The 16,772-nt window shown below is 41.6% G+C and overlaps 2 protein-coding genes and 1 long non-coding RNA gene across 4 annotated transcripts in view; 2 read left to right on the top strand and 1 right to left on the bottom strand.

The window, feature by feature from the left end:
- Positions 1-379: 379 nt before the first annotated feature.
- Positions 380-5,447, top strand: LOC111269386 (thioredoxin). The gene is made up of 4 exons (XM_086972084.1): positions 380-1,013; positions 1,186-1,243; positions 2,086-2,190; positions 4,144-5,447. The coding sequence occupies exons 2-4, from the start codon at positions 1,217-1,219 to the stop codon at positions 4,333-4,335; spliced, it is 324 nt and encodes a 107-aa protein (XP_086828210.1). The 5' UTR covers positions 380-1,013; positions 1,186-1,216; the 3' UTR covers positions 4,336-5,447.
- LOC111269388 (uncharacterized) lies at positions 1,829-14,169 on the bottom strand. The gene is made up of 2 exons (XR_002685742.2): positions 13,745-14,169; positions 1,829-2,564 (listed from the first exon to the last, which is right to left on the bottom strand). It is a non-coding gene; the product is annotated as an uncharacterized LOC111269388 (long non-coding RNA).
- Positions 14,170-14,586: 417 nt separating this feature from the next.
- LOC111269381 (tyrosine-protein phosphatase non-receptor type 4) overlaps positions 14,587-16,772 on the top strand; it is a 61,121-nt gene continuing 58,935 nt past the window's right edge. The window contains exons 1-2 of one of the 2 annotated variants that reach the window (XM_022848925.2): positions 14,587-14,659; positions 14,791-15,980. In XM_022848925.2, coding sequence (XP_022704660.1) covers positions 14,829-15,980 — 1,152 coding nt within the window. In that variant the 5' untranslated portion in view covers positions 14,587-14,659; positions 14,791-14,828. Of the gene's footprint in view, positions 15,981-16,772 lie in introns of both variants that reach the window. The other variant, XM_022848924.2, reaches the window with a different exon arrangement.

Below are 16,772 nucleotides of genomic sequence, written 5' to 3'. Positions count from 1 at the left end.
CTTCTTCTTTATTTTTCCTGGAACGCTGCCTTATCCGTGATTACTTTCAATCAAAAAAATTAGGTGTATTTGTTAGATATTTCCACGGAAACGAAGATCATATACATTTCCATCCAAAAAATAAACATTTTTATCTAAAAAATGTTTTAAAAGCAGTCGAAAAAAAAGCTGTAATTCTGACCAAGCTGTGAAAACCAATATCTAAAGGACCATTGAGAAGGTTAGCTACCTATCTAAGCTAGAATCTTCACCATGTAATAAGTAAAAACAGGCCATGTTTAGAGAGATAGTGTAATTATTGGATTGCGTTCTTTCAGTTCAGTTAGTTTAGCAGATACCCTCCTATTCACAGCAAAGACATAGAAAAGGATTTGTTTGTGACGGCAAGTATAAGAGCACTTTTACTACGTTCATTTATATACAGGTAATAAAACGGGTAGCTATTATCTTCGATAACAGCTCAGTGTGGATAGGTCACGATACGTTTATGATTACAACTAAATTTCATAAGGACATGTGCTTCACAGGTTCAACATTAGACTACTAGGTCCAAAACCCCTTGTCTGGACCTAACGTCTATTTTCTGTAAAGCTGGTTGATAAATTAGTGTCTCTTTTATAAATCTAGAGATCAGATCGACGTGTCGCAGCGATAGGGCAATATCTGCATGGTCACAATTCGTACGCATTTCCCATCCACAGTTGCTTGTGGGCTAATAGTGGCCCCTGGAAGCTAATACAGTGTTCAAGCATCCTGTGCGTGGCACTCACGTAAAGGACTTATGACCCATTGATCGCTTCAGGGAGATGCATAGTTGGTTACCGGCCTAGACTTAGTGTATCCCTCACCCACGCCAGGCGCCGCAGGCGGAATGGTGAGGGGGCTAAGGCGGTCTTATTTTCGAGGAGGGAAATAAGACCGCCTCGGCCCGTTCTGCGGTTCCATGGTTCATCCAAGTTACACAAATAACCCCACATCCCAGAGCCATTTGCGTTTACCAAGAAGTTTGACTGGTAATTCGACTCACACAGTAGTTACACTGAAATAATTGCAGATTGCTTAAGGCTACGATTGCACATGAACAAGTAGGATTTTTTCGACGTTGTTCCTTTGTTCGTGATTCACTGGCGCGTTATTCAGGCTGATTTTGGAGGGTGTTCTACTGAAAAAATAGATTCGTGGTAGTTTCAGATCGTGTACACGGCTTTTGGAGATAATGGTTTATATGCTAGTCAATGAGAAGGTGAGTTTACTACGTGTATTCTTCTGCTTCTTGAGGGTAAAGAGTATATGTGTCCTAGACTGTCATTAATGTAGCAACAAAAAATAGTTATTTCATTACCCACATCTTTTATGCAAAGTCAAAACAGGTTTGTTTCTCATACAAGTACAATTTTTCATGAAGTTGCATTTTTTCTAACACAGTAATTCAGTTAAAGTAGAACCTTGCTTCGTAAAGCACTTCGTCTGTCAAGGACCCTTAAGCGAACGCATAATTACATGTAGAAACTCTTTCTAAAGAATCAGTATGATTCTGACAATAAGAATGGGAACCTCATTCACAGCTTGTTCGTATAGTCCCTATTTGCATATACGACGATCTATATTATAATTAAATGCAAATCATGCATTTGACTCTGCTGTACTTTAGTAGCCTGATAGGACATACACGTTACGTTACTGCACCAATAGCACCTAATTTGGTTAAAAAAAATAGCCATTTACTGGCTATTTACTGGAAGTTCTTGGCACCTTGGCTGCCTGCTAAGGCTCTGTCGTTTATTTACGTAATAACTAAAGATTGAAACACAAATCAGGACAACAGGACTTCTAAAGGACTTGGTCTTTTATCGACAAATTTTAATCTTACAGATTTACTTTTAAAAAATAATTGCTTTGTTTGAAGACGATGACCGATATCTGCAAATGGCTCTCCCGAACTAAAGCGAAACTTTCCCGTAAATCGTTTTCAAACGTACGTTTCTTGTTTGTCAGTATGCCTACATTCCCGCGGTATTTTTCTACTACTCTAGTTATTTCGATTACTAGCAGTAGTTACTCAGGTGGTCCTTCTTTTTTTTGTAGAATGAGTTTGATGAGAAGATCGGCGGAGCTGGAGATAAGCTCGTTGTCGTGGACTTCTTTGCAACATGGTGCGGACCATGTAAACAGGCCGAACCAATCTTTAAGGTAGGCTAACTTTGGTGTTTTCTTATTGTACTTTTAATTATTGTTTATTGGAGATGTACAAGTTTTCCAGATTTTGACAGGAAATTAATTCTAACTACAATTTTATTATAAAGAAAGATTTTGTGGAAAACGTGCTCGTGTTTTCCGATTTCGTGCATAGGCAGCGTATCTGTCGACTAATTGGTGCGCATCACCTCTTTGGCACCATGTAGAACACTAAAGTAATGAATGAATGCGATAATCGAATAAAGCTACGGTGGTCACTCTGTCACGCGAAAAAGGCCTGTATGACATCGCAGGTTTACACGAAGCCCCAAGCAGATCAGACGAAGCGAGTTGTCTTTTATGCTTTTTTGGCGAGTCCAAGCCCTTACCTGTTTCGAAAATAGACAAAATGTTTATTATTAGACAACTTTAGATATGAATTTATTAGGGTCAATAAATATATTGCATCAATTATTCAAGATCTAAGATAATTTACTTCTCAGTTGATTCTGTTTGCGCTGCAATTACGTAACCTGATTTATAGTCCATATTTATGCCTCTCCAACATTCTGCTTTTTTGAACGCCTAGCTCAAGCCAACCATACTGAAACACCATGTGTATAAATAGAATGATAAAAATTGAGGTTTTCCTGATAGTTGAGTCCAAAGTAAATGAAAATTTCATCCGCTTGTATGGACTGCTTAACTCATTGTCATTAAAGTGAATCTATATTTGATATTAATGTATATATTTCATCGTCGTTGAGCGCTATGTTTAATACACGTTGCTGGTCCAAGCCTGCTGTCTAAAAGTTAATCAAATCCACCTTCAGTAGAGAAGATCGATATGCACGCTCTCTTTATGAGGTAAAAATGTAGTGATTGGATATCGTGGGCTAAATGCGTGTGCTCTATACACATTCAGCCTAGCTGGCCCGCCGAGCGAAGTAACTGTCTTCGCTGCGTATATCGACTAACAAACCATCCCCCAATCGGTATAGTCACATAAAAGTATTTAAAAGGCGACCATTAGTTGAAAAGCCAGCCGGGCGGAAAAATATATTTAGCAAAAGGAGACACGACCTAAAATATTTGTGCTATGAGGTGGACTGAGCACAAATGGTTCTTCCCTTGGATGGCGTAGAGCCGCCTTTGGCGTTGCTTAATATTGATCAAGAAATAAGGCGTCAGTCGCTGTCCAGTGCTTCAGAGTAGCGTAGATTAGTTTGGTCCTGTCTCTCGAGACGTGACCCTAGTTGATCGTTCCGAGGACCAGCAGTAACCACTCCCAGGTTATGTACTCCTCACGGCTCATAGTATAAACATGGTCGTGCAACTAGCAATACATCGATGGTTGCCGATAGGCTGTGCTTTGTGCTTTAGGTCGATACGATAGGGTGTGCTTAGGTTAATCTGATAGCTCGTGCTTTAGGTTCATCTGATAGGTTGATCAGAGAATTCATCCTTTTATGTAAGAGGGGACTGCCAGAGGTTAGAAGGTCCCCGGGGGTGCCCTACTCGTTAGGAAACTGGGTACTTGGTCTGAGGAGTAGCGTACAGTTGAGCTACGTCTCCTAAAGGAGACTTGGCGTAACGTGCGGCTAGCTGGGATCAGGCCGACGGGCATATCAGGAGAAAACTCACGTACACCTTGATACCGTATGTATAGGCAAATCACTTCCGCTTCACAGACCGTCGTCGATTCGATCGGAGAGGATTCCGACAGTAATCGGATAACTTCCCGCAATTTAGTTCGTAGGTAACTATATTGCCTTAGACTTTAAAATGTCTTACAATGATTGGAACGTTTTAAAAAAATTACCAGTTTTCACATTCCAGATATGCAGAGGTATTTAATGAAAGACGAAATAAATGGATCTCTGCTTACATATCTCACCGTTGTGTCATTAAGATTGGTGTTTGAACACTTACTTTATGCTTTATATTTGCCTGCGGCTAAAATTTCAGCGAATATCAGAACAGTACGCCGACGTGATCTTTCTCAAGGTCGACGTAGATGAAAACGAGGACGCGGCTACGGAATATGACATTGCCTCATTACCAACCTTTATATTTTTCAAGAACGGTGAAGTTGTTGACACACTTATGGGCGCTCTGACTTTTGACAAGCTCACGGAAGCGATTGACAGGAACAAGTAAAGTTTCCATCGTTAAATATGATGTTTTTCTCCTGCCGAGCTTCAAGTTCATGGGCTCGGTGTTAAAAAAATCAAGTACGCTTTATTACGGCTTTGGATTTTTTGTGCCCCTGAGCACCTCACTTCGATTTCGTTAAGTAACTTTCTACATCTATGGAATCTGCAAGCCGCAAAATCCAATCAATAGATATTGGTTGCTTCTGCCTATTTATCCCGATTGTTAAAGAATAGTTTTCAATAGCTTGCTATACGAAAATGAAGCGGCTCCTTTTGATAACAGAGTCTAATTGAAATTCATTTAGCATAGAGCACATTCTACACCTCAACCTAGAAATTTAGAAGCTTCTGGATAGATAGACGTAGTCAGCACGTAATGCCTAATAGAACTATGGCTTCTAAATTATGATATGATCGGTATCATATTGCAGAGTCTATGACAGAGCAATATGGTTAGGTAGCGAGGAAGTGTGAAGAGCAGTAGCAGAGTGCTACGAGAAACATGAATGAGGTATAATTGAATGTATCACTCATTGGCTAACAGCTTTTAGTAAACGACTTCGTATCTCATTCAAGTATCTATAGTAAAGAAAATGCTGGATGAAGTGTCCGACAACCATATTTCATGATCTATAAGTAACGAATAAAATCAATGTCAGCATATTGGTCAAGTCTATATCTTATGCCTATCCATTGTAAAACGTTAAAATGTTAGATATGTTCGACAGCTAAAAAGGGGGGCGAAAAAATTAAAAATGGCTGATTGGCATAGACTCGGTTCTACATGGAAGATACGAAATTATCCATCCATCACAACATGGATAGAGGCCAACTTACGCTTCGTTTGCTACAAAACGAATACGTTCAGCGAATTCGAAAATGAAAAAATCGAGCTCATCTAATAACCGATCGATGCCTAGTTATTCCCTAACTACATTTTCTCGAATGCTGAGATAATACAGCTTCACAAAAACTACACATTTACCTGATCCCTTAATCGAGATATGAAATCGCTTCCTCCAGGTCAGGGCTGTACGTCATTCGACGATCACAAAACCCTAAATAGCTTACCCGCGCATGATATAATAAACATAGATGTATATCGTTAACGTATAATGGATTGTGTTTTTATTGTATCCCGCACTCACCAACCAATAGACGTCTATTTTAGCAATAGATGAGTGTAACATAACGATGAGAATTGAAATCAATGAATGCAGCGACACGCGGTCAGTTCGTTCTCACAGGATAATCATACACGACACGCAATGCAGAATGCGCCCTGTTTAATACTTCAATTTTGCAGGACTTATATATCAATTGGTAAGTGAACTGGTAAGTAATTTGTCCGTTTCTCCGTATGACCGTAATTGAACGGTTGGGATTAAGCCAGCAACCTTCACTACAATTGCAACAGTAGCTTTTCTTTTTGTACTATACACACGCACACACACACACACACACACACACATACAAAATAGGTCCTTATAAAACTGTGAAGTTTAGATAAGGCATAAAAAACTTCTCGCGTAGCCCTGTTAACACAGTATTGTAGAAGCAAGCCTAATAAATATACAATTAACTTACGAATTTCCTCAGAAATTACGTTTAAGGATTTAAGGACAATTAAGAAGATAAATTACTGAACGTATCCTTTTACGCATTTCTATTTGTTTACCGGAACAGACCTCTGCACATTTTGAGAAAAAAGCTTGCAAACTGGCTAGATTTTCTCTACGTTCATCTGTCAGATAATCTTTTTATGGCCTTTATTGGATCACTTGTTCTCACTGTCAGTATTAGCATCAGCACTCCAACCTGTAAGGAAGCGTTTCGGTTCTTCATTTACCGATAGATACGCGTACTTGTATGAACTACCCGTGAATGTCTTCTTTGTCTAGCGATCGGCTAATAACGATCGGCAGCCAAATTAGCTATATTGTCTACTAGTCAGGCAGTAATTAACCCTACTTTTCACCTAATAACAATAATGTGAATCGTAAGTGAAGGAAAATGACCAACTCTTCTGACGTTATTTGGTCACTCAGTGTAGCCAGCCATCCAATTAATGACGCTGATGGTCAAACTTCTACGATATATATATATATATATATGGGTCGCGCGCTGGTAGTAATATGCAAGAGTTCGTCACCAAATACTGAGACTTGCGATAATCAGACTCAGAACGTCAATGTCCGCCTATCGTTTGATGACATAGCAGATGTTTAATCTGCCATGTGTTTAATATCTCATGCAAACACGTGCATACCGTCTAGAATATGTGCCACTGTGTACACGACTGAGGAACCAGATGATCTATTAGAGGGTTATCGGGTGACTTGCCGGTTGATTGAGACACCGGCATATACAAAGTAATGCTTTATCTCAATGCACTATGTGAACTTATGCGAACTTAAAGAATAGCTTTGGTTTTTAGCCCTAAACTAGATTTACCGCTTGTTTACTTTCCTGTCAGCTTTCACCTTCTTTGCTGACCAATGAGAACGCTCAAGGCCATAAATTTATCGGAATTATGCTAAAAGGAATCTATTTCAACCGTAGGCTACGGTTTGAAGCATTATTTTTCTAGCGGCCTAAGAGAGGCGTGTAGCTGTTTCTAGTTGCAGGACACTTATATAAAAGATCCAGGTGCAAATGCTTCGACTTGAGTTAATTATTGATTATCATTGAGTTAATTATTATGAGGGAAAAAAGAGTGTTTCAAGCTTCAATTAAATCGTAAATGGCCGGCAATCGCACTGACATTGCAGGTAAATCGTCTCGTTTGTAAGCACAGTGTCTCACACGGGCTCATTTCCCAGCTGAAACCCAGCTGTTCACTCAAATATATGAGTTTTTTCTCAGAACGTAGCCATGTTTGGACGATATGAATTTCATTAGATAGCAGAGTCGCGATATATATTCAGAGAATAAACGCCCTCCAGAGGCATCTTGATTGGCTCGTTTTTTCGTTTTGAGTAGGTGAGTCTGTTCTTTACTACCTAAAATTCTAAATAAACGATCCATGATGTTGACGGGATTACTCTCGGGTTGAGGGTGATTTGTTGTGACTACTAACACTGTCTATAGATGGCACCGATGATGCAAACGTGTTTCTTTTTACTCTATTAAACCCCTGTGCTTTATAATAATTTCGCTTCATACATAGTATACCCACACTTGACTTTAAACGGGTTTTATGAATATATTAAAATTTAGTGCCTACTGGATCATAGGCAGTATTGCCTATAGCTGTGAGCGCTGATGATAGGAGGTTTCGACTCCTATAAAGATTAAGCTATTCCTAACTTCGAACAAATTAAAAACGTCTGAAAATGATCTAATACTTATGCTTTATGCTCAATTCTGCTGTATGTGGAACTTCGGTTGAAGTCAGAAAGCAAAATCAATAGACGTGCCGACCTGTGCCGTTTAACGTTATATGAAAAGCTGGGTTTGATTAAATAAAAAGCTGTCATCCTTTTAGATGATCAAGAACATCGCCTCGTCAACGGGACAAATAAAATTGTCCCTTGTCTCGGACCACTTTCAGTTAATATAAAATTATACTTAAACCGAATAAATCATTTGTAACAGTTGCAGTGATATGCTACCCATCTGTGGCAGTATACCGCATTGAGTAAGACTTAAATATGTAACAGTGATCAGCAGCTATTTCGAATTTGCGAGGTAAAACGTATTCCGAACATAAAAGTATATATTACAATACAACACTTAGTGAAACTAATTTATTTGTAATTCAACTTTCATACGGTTTCGGATCAATACCTTTTCGACAATACGTCTAAATTAACTATATAACCGATTAGCAAAACTGGCTGCCGTCCATATTGCTTTTTTTAATAGAAGTTCTCTTAAATATCGACGGACGACATGATTTAGGTTCAACCTGACACGAGACACTAACAAACAATCTGTAACCTCGAATTACTACGTCTTTTTGCCTAAAAACTCTTTAATCGAAGCGAGCTTGGTCTTTGGAGATCGGATCATGGGACGGACGGCTGGCTTTGTTTTTGGTTGTCAAGCACGATACAATTGATTTAAATTCGCCCGAACGACACGTGCATACGCTTTAACGTTTTAAATATAGTTTAAATATTACTATCAAGAGTATAGTCTGAGAAACCAGTAGGTCTGTAAGTGTGCGTATTCGAAGCCGTACGCTGACCAGTATGTATTAAAACGATGTAACAAACTGAGCCCTGAAATATTTGAAAGCTTCGCTGTCCTTCATGAAAGTAAGCACGGTTTATGGTCTATGTAGAGTATATGAATATACTGACAATATGGTTTGCATACCCAAATATGCAAACCATTTTGCTAAACGAACGTGTTCTAGAAGTACCTATATTAAACGACCTCATTTTGAAGTTTCTACTTGCATACATGTGAATGTTCATAGCTAAATCTAATGGACCCTTTCGCACGATGTCTGCTGTTCATGTGTATTCTCACACGCGTTGAATGGCTTTGACTTCCGATAGGTCTCATAATTAACTTTTTTTTTGTACGAAACATAAAGTGAAAACATATTTATGCGAGTTTTCTGTAGGCTTCAGATGAACATGTAACACTGGCTGAAATTTTTATGAGCATTAGAAAAATACAATCGTAACTGTAACACAATTACAATGTAGCGTAGGTGCTAAACTCTACTTAAGTTAAAAAAAGTTATGGTTCAGAAAAGTCCCAGCCGTTATACAACTAGGCGTGCATGCGTAGAAAGAAATGAAAAAAACACTTCAGTTCGATCGCATCGATTCAAAGATACGTCGTTGATCATCGGCGCCATTTTGAAATAGAATGCCCCCAATTTTTGCTTGCGGCCACGCACGCACAGCGGAACACGTGCGACTCGCGACTCAATCCCGCCGGCCAAAGCAATCGAATGTGTCAAGGAGCAAGCGAAGCCCGGAGCTAATTTTGAGAAGATACCTGAAGTGCCGTCTTGCCGTTACTGCTGCTGATACTGTCGTCGATGTTGCTATTGCCGCCGTTACGGTCGGCGGATAATTTTGCAGATTTGTGAATTTTCGATGCGGTCCTACGTTCGAGAGGAACCAACAAACCAACATCGACTGGAAGATTTTCGATGAAACGCCGTCACTAAGAATCATCGTTTTTTTTTTTTGCCGGTGTCAACGAAACTGTTGCTTCAGCCTGCGGCGTCAGTTTTGCATCTCAATGGTGTTATTGTTAATAACGAAACCTACGAAGAACGAACGCCGAATTCGGCGCGTTCGTGAAAATCGCACGTGCGTTGTGAATGACTGCACAGCGGTAGGCAGTAGCACGACGCATACAGATCAAGTCAGCAGTGTTCGTCGAATCTGCTGTAGATTTTTTCATTACGAAACGATTGCAATGTTCCGTATGAGTTCAACTAAACTGAGAACTATGAGCTGTCAACGGCATCGCGATTACATGATGGCCCGCTGTAGTCGTGCCTGTTGTTCAGGAATTAGGCTACATGTGTAGGCTACATGATTTTCTGATTTTTTTTTGTGCGCGTTTTGGTGTCTACATTTACGTTTGATATTTACATCTACGTTTTTACATTTGTGTTACTAAAATAAGTTCAAAGTTGGAGTCAGCTAAGGCTCGTTATTGTCTATTTGCTCGCTAATCGTACATGTTACACAATGCGTTTCACTAGAAATCTCATTTTCCAATGTACGTACCTCACAACGGACTGTGCCATCTGGGGTACTTGAGTCCTTCAAGCCTTTACAGCAGCCTTATCCTGTTCTTGACGCTTTGGCGGCTTAAGTTTGTCGACGGGCTGGTCGCAGATAAACAGTTCGTAGCGCCTAAGACTAAATCTCGAACAACTAGAACAAGATGCTTGTGGCATATTATTTTGAAAAGTATTACTAAGCCTTGTTTTTAAAATTTACGTTTCTACCCTCTGCCATGACCATGCTGAGCGACTGTTGTCAGGATGAACGTCTTGGAAGTAACTGCATTTTCCTCCTATAAAAAATGAACATTTAGCTTTGCTAAACGATTAACCATGGTCGCATCAAAAGTGAAGCTATAGTCACACTTTTACGAACCCAATTGAACTAAGTACGTATTAAGTTTACTAAGAGTTTTTGTTTTTACATACTTTTACTGCTACGATCTATATCTCGATAGGTTTAGATTATGGGTACGTCTATTTATATACGTTCCGTTGATGCAGCAGTCGGTTCTCGTTGGTTTGCTTATCTATGCAGGACTATTGTTGCAGGAGTATTGATGTTCATTTGAGCCTACGATCGCTATATGAATTTTTCCTATATCCGTATAGTAAATGGAGATCACCATGAACCTTGGTGCAGTGACTGTGCGATTAGTAGGTCATAAACGATGACCGCGTCAACGTTGCTACAGCCGCCGCTGCAGCATTAACAGCATGCTCTGGGTGTCTTAGCTTGCTTCGTCGTTTTATGCAATAAGACATTTATAACACGCGCAATAGGGCGAGCTAGAATCGAAGTAGCATTGAAGTCGCCGACCACTCACTCAAGCTAAATTCAAGCCAACGGCGCACGACGCCGCGTACGAGGCCGTGTTAGTCTTAGCATCGTTTGCTTTAGCCCTGTCACCAACGAACCTGGCTATCAAGAAAGGACTTCGAGAAAAGATCGGGAAGACGACGAAGGGGAGTCAGTCAGACACTTCACCGAAGAGCTAGCACTACCGCTACTGTAATGTCTATTGAATTCCTTGTTATGAGTAGATACTTTCCTGTATACCCTTTTTTGGTTGGGGTGCGCAACGACGTCAACAACAGCATCTGTACTGATGATAGCCGACATCTGTGTACCGCACGTACACAAGCCAAGACCGAAACTTCCCGTTGAGCCTTCGTTTCAAGGACCTTGCCCTAAGGCACCAAGCACAGCTTCAACAACTAACGACTTGGCCGGCGATGTGCTCGTACAAAATTATAAATTACAGTAGATAGATGTGCGTGTGTACACTTTCGACTTTTATACACTCAGATATAGGCCCTTGCGGTCACTATGCTCGGTCAACAGGCGGTCGAATGTCAAAATTTTCCCATAGCTAATCACCGCTTGCTAGCCGAAAGAAGCATTTTAAGTTTGCTATCATGACACTAAAGCGTGACGCTAAAGTTGTGCTTTGAAAACAAATTGAATGCTTTCTGCATGTGTATAAGAGAGAAGTTATATGCGTGTAAATAATTCTTAACCCTTCAAAGAGAAAGATCACAATTTTATTAGCTCCTTAACGATCGCTACTACTGATACAAACAGATGAAAGTTACTTAAAGGTGTCATTTAGCGAACTTAAGGTTTAGGCCATCTTCTAAATAATGAAGCCTGGTTGAAGCGGTATCGAAAGTAAAGGATCTAAAAGATGTTAAACATGAGTAATCTACAGACGTGCTTGTATAATTTGTCATCAGAGGTTGCTAATGAGTGTTTCTTTAAGAGGTTGATCCTGTCATATTATATTCATTTATATTGCTTGATAGCGTTATACCGAAAGCTTGAAGGTTATAGTCAAAACGTGAACGGCGATATGTAATATTGAAGCAGACAGAACTCGAACCGAGTTCTAGTCACAAACGGCTTTTGTAGTCGTTATGCCGCCAATGCCCTTCCCTTCTCCTTCCCATGTTCCTTCAACCTGTCAATAATAGGTTCCGCAAATACTGCAATTGGCAATTCGAGTCGGTCAACAATCAATATTCTTGCTACAGGTCACCATCATAACAACGGATCGAGGAAGTTATCTGGTGATCGACGTTACTTTTCTGTTAACGCTATTATCACATTGATAGATGAAATAGCGCTTCGTTTTACTGAGGATGCCTAACGCGTGCTTAACCTCAGCTTTATCAGACCCACTTTCGGTCGACATTCTATCGTGCGGTATAAGGGTCACTTGGGTTGTCCCACATCGAGTCGAACAAGTCAGAAGGAACAGATGGGTAGCAATGGAAGGCGCGATAGTCTTATGTAAACTAGTCGCGCTAGGATGATTGCTTGCGAAATTACTTCGATGTGCTTACGTCTTAGGTCCGTTTACGGGGTCCCGAGACGAATTGATGCAATACGCTGATAAGCAGACGCCACCTATGTTCACTGAACTTTTTGCTTGGCTTCTTTAAATCTTAGAGGAGATGCTCTTTACCTTTACATCTTATTCCTTACATAACCTGCAGTGAATTTCTACCGATATGAGCACCCGTAGGATCAACTGAAATGCTTTGCGACAATGGTTATACTGTAAAAGGCGGCTCTCACAATAGCTGAAGCTTCTGTCACACAAGTCCGTTTGTAGCTGTACCAGAACGTATATCGCCGTATAATATTTTAGACAGAGTTCGCGTCCTTTTGCTGATTTATTTTTTTGTGTGTTTGAATATAAATGTTTACCGAAGTTGGCACCTGGGCATTTTTAAGTTTAGGCGAAGTAAAAAAACGCCCCTCGTAAATGGCAAATTCTACCTGCTGTTCATGGAATCACGCAACTCTTCGAGCACTCGGCAACATATCAATTGCCTAGAACCCTGCCGCATGCCCAGCGGTAAGATGGCGATTACGACATACTTAATTGGTTTGAAAAACGAGAAACTGTTTGCCAATCTGAGTTTATTGGCCTTGTGACGCTCTATGACGTTTGAAGACAGACCCGTCAGGTTATTCACGGAAGCGTATCAACCCAAACCAATTTCAGCTTTACTGCAGTCATTGACATTGGATGATTCAATTGAATTTTTACGTTAAACTGTTGGTGTTCGATAGCATTAGTATGTTAGAGCCCTAGCTAGCCTGAACAGCAGTGACTAGGAAAGTTAAAACAATATATGAAATAGATATTTATTCTGTTCGATTGCTCGTTGTTCCCGAACTATACTAGACGCTACGAAGCACGATAAGTTATTTTACATTTGAGAATTACGGTCTGTTTAGAATTCGAGAACTCCAAATGATTTCCTCTAGGTCTACAGCTTCCTCTAGAAATACAATGTGGCAGAGTAACTTCAACGAGTTGTGGGTTATATCATTTTGAATGTTAGCAGAAAATTCGATAGAGTTGTTTACCAAAAACCGAGAGATATGTTTCGCGTACAAAAGTTACCTCAAATCGCACAGATATTTATAGGGCGACTCAGCCAGCTTAAATAGATCAGAGCGATCCTACAGCCTAGACTTAGAAGTGATAAATTGAACGAACTAACGAAAAATACTTTCTTTCGCACGTGCACTTCTCTGAGATAGAATGCTTGGTATTGAACGGTACATTATACTTCTTGCTACATGTAGGCGTCCCTGTTTTTAACACTGGCTAAGCCAAGACCTTGCCGTTGATCGCCGGCGTGCCATATATTAGCTTCCCTTCTAACTAACATTAGTTACTCGCTGACTTACTTTGCTCCAGCTTGTATAAGTCTCGACGCTTTGCAACCGTTGTCGTTTCCACCACCGCCGCGGTCGTTACTACATCGCTTATATTGGCCTACTGACTAGTTACACAGCAGTCAGGCGTCCCGTTACTTGTTAATCACAGGCAGCATTCTCATCTCTTAGGTGGCTGTTCCTAAGCGAATGTTTCATCTATTCAACTGTTGCTATAGCTATAACTACGCGCCCTCTATGGCTGCACTTATTGTCGTCGTCACCAGAGCGCCTCTCACAGCCCACCCTACTCCACTGCTGCGGTGTCTGCTCCACCCTCCGCTGATCGCCGATTCTGTGTAGTTCGATCGATGTCGATCAATGCTGCTCGTGCTCGATCCCGTCATATGCATCGTCCAGCCGGTCCCGCCCTGCAAAATCAGTTATACTATCAGATAATTGGTGACTACTGCTTTCTCCTAAAGGCTCTCGCTTATAAATATGTGTGGAGACGCTCATCAGCGGGCTCTTTTGCCCAACAACATCGTCATTGCGGTCGTAGCAGTATCCATAGTAAACCCTCATTGCGCTGCGAATGTGAGAGCCTTCGCATTGACTCCTTACTAGTTCTACGGTGAGTCAGTACTTTGGGGACCCAGAAACCGGTACCTGATGACCTTTAGGCTGCCAGATCAGCTCATTTTGGGCCAATCTGTGGCAATAGTCAATCTTCTCCCGTCAGCGCAGGACCCTCGCCCAGGGCCTGGTGGGTCTGCGCTCTGTATGTGTCTGCGTTGCTGAACCGAGTGCCCGCCACGGTGCCGGCTGTTATGTTGCGGTTGAGATCTTTCGTTCGTCTAGCTTTTTGAGCCTAACCATCGTACATTCACCAGGCTCTGAGGGACGTTACAACCATCCATAAGCAATTTAGTGACACAGCCCTTCTGAGTAAGACTCAAAACAGTAGTGTTTTTTTCCTGTACTGTATATATACATATATGTTTAGGTTCTTGGTGCAATTTTCAGTGGTTTTTCTGCATCTAAGGAAATTTCGTATGTGGGCGTTTGCATGCCTATAGGAAGTGGCAACATTCTGGATGTGTTGCTGATAATAGACATGAATGCTATGCCTCCCAGCCATCCCGTATTCCAACACTCAGGAGAACGCGTTTATGAAAACGTGCCCTTTGAAGTCCTTGCTGTTCCTCCTCCACAACCGTTCATCGAACGTCGGCATTCATCTGAGGAGCGAAGCAACTCACGAGGATATCTTAGACGGCTTGATAGCTATGCAGCTTCAAGTTATTGCGAACACCCACATCGACGCAGTTACTACAACGGAGTGACACCTAAATCCCGGAGCATTATTGATGTGACCGAGGTCCGGCCATCGATGAGCCCATCACCTGAGCCGCGAAGTGTTGTTCTTAATTCTGCCAATCGTTCTCGGCCTCTACAAAGGTATTACTATCCGGGAAAATCTGAGAAGGCATTTCACATAGCTGTACCTCAACCCAAAGAGGATCGAGAGCCCCAAGTAAGCAGGTCGTGCCCCCCAATACCGACAATTAATATCGATCAGTTCTACCAGTGGCTTGAGAACAATGATTATAGGCCGAAATCTCGAACCCACGTTGACTCACAACCGAGCCCTTCGTTAACGCAGTGGGATAGCACGAACCCGGAGCGCTGTCCTTCACAAGGCTCCAGCAGGTCGAAACAATATTTTAGCCCGCCTAGGATCAATTACTTGACCATGCCTCAAGGCAAACGGAACCGTCATACTAGTGGAGAGAGTAGTAATACTTCTGGTAGCTGGCCAGATCTATCCGAGTTCGCTAACCTTCCACTGACTCCAGCCGAACTTGAAATCCATGAGGTAGCCGAAGCATTAAACTCAATCGGTAGTGATCGTCGTCACACTGAGTCGTGCCCTTCGCAGAGTGTCTCCTCACTCAACGACATTTCTGGCAACTTCTTGACAGCGGACAGTGACGGTGGAGGAAGTGTACGCCAGATCGACAGTGTGGACAGCTGCTCAAATCTCAGTGATACTAACGTCAGTTTTGTCACCGGCTACGAAAGTATCGAGCCTGAATACTACATGGCCAGGGAGGATGGACGATCTAGTGACACTAGTGGCAGCTATGTCAACGTGGATACCAGTGATATGCTTGCCTCACGGGATCGTACAGATGATATCAGTGACCTGTTACGGATGATCGAGATGCTTGAAAGTCGTTGTACGATGTTCCTCGACGACCTGCTGGTAGGTTCGCTTGTTCGAATAAAAGCATAGAAATTTCTAGAGAAACCTGTTCATGTTCTTGGATTTAATGTAGTCAACGACTGTTAGCCGAATAGCAAGCATATAAAGCGGTAAAGTTACGATTGACGCATCCACTTTTTGTACTCCGAAATTATTCAGTTGAATCAGCGGCAGTCCAACAACAACCGACTCCAATTGCTGGCACAGTCTGATCGATTCGTCTATTTGACCTTACCGTTTGCTCATTCATCATTTACTCATGAAAACCGGACATTTTCTCGTATGTCCTGCCTTCGAATCTAACCCGAACGGCTCATGGGATAGCAGCGGCTCGTCGCCTTTTTCTTTTACAGTATCTCGGTGCTGGACGCAGCGACGTTCGCGCCGCCTGTTGCCATTGATGACCCACTGCTGAGCTATTCCTCAGCTGTTGATGCGCGCTGTACAACGACAGAGCGCGCTCTACTGTCCAAAGAGGTGGTTGTCTCGTCCATTGTGAGATCTAGCAGTGCTCCGCTCTTTTGCTGTTGTATATACACATATATAGCGGTCGTGTACATAGGTTCCTTCCCTAATCATTCCGGAATCCCTCGATACGAAGGTCTCGTTTAAGGTCGCACCGTTTTCGCAATTGTCAATTTCGCCACCTAGTATCCGATCCGTGTTACCCCATCCATATCGGCGACGAAATTCATTAGAGTTTGTTAAATGGAGTGAGAGGATTTCACATCGAAGGTTGTCAGATACGCGCTATCCGCACTGGACAGATGCGAATTTACTTGAATCGTCAGA

The sequence above is a fragment of the Varroa jacobsoni genome, unplaced genomic scaffold (assembly GCF_002532875.2).
Source record: "Varroa jacobsoni isolate VJ856 unplaced genomic scaffold, vjacob_1.0 scaffold_1383, whole genome shotgun sequence".
Taxonomy (NCBI): domain Eukaryota; kingdom Metazoa; phylum Arthropoda; class Arachnida; order Mesostigmata; family Varroidae; genus Varroa; species Varroa jacobsoni.
This window is presented reverse-complemented; position numbering and strand designations above follow the sequence as displayed.